This window comes from Nomascus leucogenys, chromosome 1a (genome assembly GCF_006542625.1).
Source record: "Nomascus leucogenys isolate Asia chromosome 1a, Asia_NLE_v1, whole genome shotgun sequence".
NCBI lineage: Eukaryota > Metazoa > Chordata > Mammalia > Primates > Hylobatidae > Nomascus > Nomascus leucogenys.
The window spans coordinates 2,550,293-2,555,736 of NC_044381.1; the positions used below are offsets into that span (position 1 = coordinate 2,550,293).

The 5,444-nt window shown below is 44.7% G+C and overlaps 1 protein-coding gene across 1 annotated transcript; it reads left to right on the plus strand.

Annotated features, from left to right (window-relative positions):
* The first annotated feature begins 494 nt into the window (after positions 1 to 494).
* LOC100600982 (40S ribosomal protein S26-like) lies at positions 495 to 803 on the plus strand. The gene has a single exon (XM_012500687.1). The coding sequence runs from the start codon at positions 504 to 506 to the stop codon at positions 801 to 803; it is 300 nt and encodes a 99-aa protein (XP_012356141.1). The 5' UTR covers positions 495 to 503.
* Positions 804 to 5,444: the final 4,641 nt, after the last annotated feature.

The window sequence follows — 5,444 nt, forward strand, 5'->3', positions numbered from 1 at the left end:
TTCTCCAATAAGAAGCAGGTAGAAAGTAAATTCATTCAGCAATGGGAATTGAAAGGGTATGAAGAGACACTATAAAATAGGTGAGCCATATGTGTTTTTGCCCCAAGCATGCATTACCCTGCAATGGTGGGAACAGAGTGAAGTCAAGAATTGTTGTCTTCTGTGGGAAGTCTGTTTAATTTCCAGGAAATAGTGGACAAGCAGAACTTACTAAAGAAATCTCACTCAATTTTGCTAAAGAGGGAGCCTATGATTAGATTTTTTGCTACCTTAATATTTAAGCAAGAGCACTGCTCTTCTTAGATTTCTGCCACCTGTCATCAAGTCAACTATTTATTCAGAGACTAGCAAGTGCCAGGCACTGATCTTTAGAAACTTGAACCCTCACAACAATTGGGCAATATACGACCATACTACTTTTTATATTTCCAAGGGCAGATCCTAGAACACTAGGCCTGCTTTCAAAATATCTTTCACTTCCTCTCTCCGTCCGTGCCTCCAAGATGACAAAGAAAAGAAGGAACAACGGTCGTGCCAAAAAGGGCCGCGGCCACGTGCAGCCTATTCGCTGCACTAACTGTGCCCGATGCGCGCCCAAGGACAAGGCCATTAAGAAATTCGTCATTCGAAACATAGTGGAGGCCGCGGCAGTCAGGGACATTTCTGCAGCGAGCGTCTTCGACGCCTATGTGCTTCCCAAGCTGTACGTGAAGCTACATTACTGTGTGAGTTGTGCAATTCACAGCAAAGTAGTCAGGAATGGATCTCGTGAAGCCCGCAAGGACCGAACACCCCCACGCTGATTTAGACGTGCGGGTGCTGCCCCACGTCCCCCACCAAAGCTCATGTAAGGAGCTGAGTTCTTAAAGACTGGAGACAGACTATTCTCTGGATAAAAATAAAATGGAAATTGTACTTAAATATATATATATATATATATCTTTCAGTTGAGTTAAACCATAGGCCAAACTGATACATTGACAAATGATTGTTCCTATTACCTGAAGTAAGGGGAAAAGGAGCTCAAATCACTTGTCTGCCTGCCACGTGCAACCACTCTATTAGGCCTCTTACATATGTTCTCATTAAACCATAGCATGAGGTGAGTATGTAGCATAACCCCTATTTTGTCTCAAAACTCAAATAGCAAGGTCACAGATAGCTAAGTTATTCCTAGGCTAGACTCAAAAGCTTAGGAGTACTTGGGACTTTCCTAACATTTGGACTTCCTTGTAGTTATTCTCGAAGGAGGAGCGATTGGCATTTTGGACAGAGCACTTCTTTGTGCAGGACTGTCTGACAGATTGCAAGATATCCCGTATCCCTGGCCCTGGTTATAAAAGGCATGGAGCGTCACTCCACGGTACTGTGACAACCAAAAATGCTCCTCCACTTCCAAATGTTCTCTGGGGTGGGAGGATTCCACCTTCATTAGAGAAACATTAAGAGATTTAAAAAAAATTCATATTCATTCCACCGACAAATGTTTATCAAGTCCCTCCTCCATGCCAGGCAATTTGCTGGCATGAGAGATGTTTAGTGGAGAAGACTGACATTTAAAGTGGTGTCATAAAATACAGCAAACTCTACAACAAACCGACATGCTGTGAGCACAGAGAAGAAAATGCCTCTGTCTAGAGCATCCAGGCCGAGCTTGGTGACCTGTCACCGTGAAGTACTCCAGGACAGTGCCAGATTTGCTGTTCAAAGACCTCCATTCGTGTGATCAATCAGAATCTTAATTATTATCTCACTTCAGGCTTCTAGCTTCTTCTCACTAAGAATTAAGTTCTTTGTATGAAAGATGGAAACAGTAATACTATCATCTGTCCTACCTACCAAACAGAGTTGATTCAGGGGGAAGCATTAGGGCGTGCTATGCACGTTTAGTAATGCTTTAGCAGGGATTCGAGAGCCTAATTTGTGTTCTCTGCTGGGAATCAGGCATGTCTGGAAATGTCCAATGACTTGGCAGGGTAGGCAGCCTACTGGCATCTATTTTTAAGAAGTTGGTTTCCCTGGATTCTCATCTGAGCCCTGTGGAGAGAGAGGTTGTTTGCAGAGGCTGAGGAGGCTGTTGTCATAAGGGACTCTATGAGACGCAGGGGCTCAAGCTATGCTCTCTGGTACCCAGATAACAAACTAAAGCCCAGAGCTGGGGGCTGGGCAGGGTGGGGATAAGGCAGAAAAGCTCTCCATCTCTGCTGTAGACACAGCATGCCTGTAGTGCCAGAAGGACTGCTGAGGACTGCAGGGGCCACAGCACCGCTTTAGGCCCCAGGGCCGATACTAGGTCCCTCACTAGCAGCAGCCACGTGAGGAGATGCCCACCTTTCAATGGCTTTATGGGCAGGAAACATCAACCAGGACAGCCTGGAGTGAAAAAGGCAACTGATTGTTAAACATAGGTGAGATAATGTTCGTGTTATCTTGTTATCTGTATGCTGGGTGAAGGTATTAACACTGAAATGTGATTTATTGCTGTTAATGTGACCTCATTTATTCTCACAGGCTAGGAAAACTTAGGTTACTGTTATTTACTACAGTAAGAATGTATGTCACTCTGGGAGTAGGAGAGACAATGGCTGTCCAGCGGCCTGATCCTAGCACACACATCACCCACTCCCCACCAGGCCAGAGATTAGCCCTGACAGGGAGGCACTGATGTGGAAGCCCAGCGCCATGGAAACCTGAATTTGGGATGCCTGCCTCTCAGTGGACAGGGTACAGGAGACAGCAGTCTCCCCCAAACAACCTAATTCTTCGTAAATGCAAAATGAACTATGGCGTGTTTATTGAAAGGAGTGGGGCCTGAAAATTAGTGCTTGACTCTTAATTTCTGAAGCTTTCATGAATGCAGTGACTTCTGGACAGCCCAAGATGCTCATATGGGGTGGAGGTGAAATCTCACCCTCTGGGGCCTCCACAGGTGTTATGAGAGCTAATACGTGGTCAGTAAGCTTCCAGGCTAAGTAGGTGACTGAAGAAATGCTTCTCCCTCATGGAAATTTGTTTTTCCCACCGGAGCAGTCTGTATTTTCCCAAGATAGCAACAACAGCATGTCCCATCCCACAGGCCCTTCTTACAGCGTGACCTCAGCATTATTTCCATGGAAGGATGGGACCAGTACTCTCTCCTGTTGAGTCAGGGCAAACCTTCAGGACTGCTTTAAATATTAACACAAAGTGCAGTAGAAATGGCCTCATCTCTCGGGTCTCTAGAAGTCTCCCTCTCTCCATCCCTTCCAGCTCCCCACCCCTAGTCCCAGAGACATCCCTGAAAATGCTGCCACTGCTTCCTCTCGCCCTAGGCCTCTAGGGAACCTGTACAGCCGAGTGCCACGGGCCATGTGACTTCTCAGGCTAGAGCATTAGAACGCCATGCACTTCTGCCAGCTCTCTCGAGACACTGACCCGTAGACCCAATCTGGGTTCTCAGAGGAAGTCCAAGCAGCCTATGATGAGGCCCCCATGGAGGGAAACCAAGGCTCCTAGCCCCCAGCCCAGAGAAGCTTCCAGACAATGGCCCGAACCTCCTTGCCAGCCTCCTGAGTAAGGAATCCCGAAATGGACCTCCCAGGTGTTGCTGTCATCATTTCTTCCTCCTGCTAACACACTGCTGCCCTCTCCATTGTTGCTGTTCATGATACAGTCCACCTGTGGTCTGTATCATGTTGTTTTATTATAAAATGGGATTATTTGCTTTCTAAATTCTACTGGTTTGCACTTTGGAATTTGTGGTTATCACAAAAACATGGATTTGGTTCATTAATTCTGGCCCTTCTTGAGGGAAAAATGCAGAACTTGAGAAACACAAGACATTACTTTGATGTCCATACTCTGAACGTCTTTCTAAAATTATCAAAGCCCTAAATGGGGGCTTTTCTCTAAATGTACCACACCCTAGGAATGGAAAGTAATCCCTCATGTTGGCTTGATGTGTTGTAATGGAAGGCGGTGGGAGAGGTAGACAGAAGGGGTGGGATTTTTGATTTATCATCCGAGTCTCCTTCTCTTTCCACCTCATTTAATGTGATCCTTAGAAAGATATGTCCTTGTCTTGCACTCATTTAAAACAAAGACTCCTCTCAACAATTTCCCCAATTTTAAGTTTGTGAAGTAGGAAAAAAAAAAAAAGCCTGTAAGATCTGCTGTTACACTAATTTCACTGATTCTTACCTCGTTTCAGAACCATGTTATTCTTCCTGCTGCATTTCCACCAGCCATTTTCTTCTGCAACCTGTAGGTTTCCTGCAGAGGAGGACAATGGGCAAGTTAAGCGAGAGAGATGATTTACAAGGCTTTTTTCTTTTTGCTCTAATTTACAGGAAAATCGTCCTCGCATGGGAAGACAAGCTAAAGCCCACATCACTGAAGGATTTGTCATGATGAAAAAGAAAATGAATAAAAACAGAATCTATTTTTTATTAGTAATACCACATACATCTGATGATAGTAGTACACACACGCCTTGCATATCGGTAAAGATGCCTTTAAAAAAAAAAACCTGAAAGAATATTTGCCTTTATTTTAGATGGTACTTTTCTTCTGTTCTTTTGCAAGAGTTAATTTGTATGTTTCAGCTAGGATTATATTCTGCTACATAAAATTTTTTTAAAACCTGAAAGAAAACACACAAAGTTATTTCATTTTATTTTAAGTTCTGGGGTACATGTGCAGGATGTGCTAGTTTGTTACATTGGTAAACGTGTGCTATGGTGGTTTGCTGCACTTATCAACCCATCACGTAGGTATTAAGCCCAGAATGCTTTAGCTATTTGTCCCGGTGCTCTCCCCCACTCCCCATCCTCTCCCAACAGGCCCCAGTCAGAGTTCTATTTCCTCATGTAGAAATCCAGAAATGAGCAGTCCAGGGCTGGTAGGGCAGCACTACAGAGAGATCCAGAATCAAGACATCTTCCATCTCCCTGATTTACCATTCTTAGCACACAGCTTCTATCCTCAAGCTGGCTGCTGCTGCTCCAGCATCTTGTCTGGGATCCTGGAAACCACAGAAAGGAAAAGCGAAAGGAAAACTCACACAGTTTTCAGCTGAGTCAGCTCCATTTAGAAGGCTTCCCTGGAAATTTCATACAACGGTTCTACTTATCTCCCAATGGCCAGAATGTAGCTACGTGATATGTTAGTTTCTTCTCATGGTGCTGTAAAGACATATCTGACGCTGGGTAATTTATAAAGAAAAAGAGGCTTAATGGATTCACAGTTCCACATGGCTGGGAAGGCCACACAATCATGGCAGAAGGTGCAAGGAAACAAAGACACATGTTACACAGCAGCAGGCAAGAGAGCGTGTGCAGGGAAACTGCCCTTTATAAAACCATTAGATCTCGTGAGACTTATTCACTATCATGAGAACAGCACGGGAAAACCCATCCCCATGATTCAGTTACCTTCCACTGGGTGCCTCCGATTGCATGTGGGGA

Coding starts and splice junctions, on each gene's coding strand:
- LOC100600982 (XM_012500687.1), top strand. CDS start 504: ATGACAAAGAAAAGAAGGAACAACGGTCGTGCCAAAAAGGGCCGCGGC.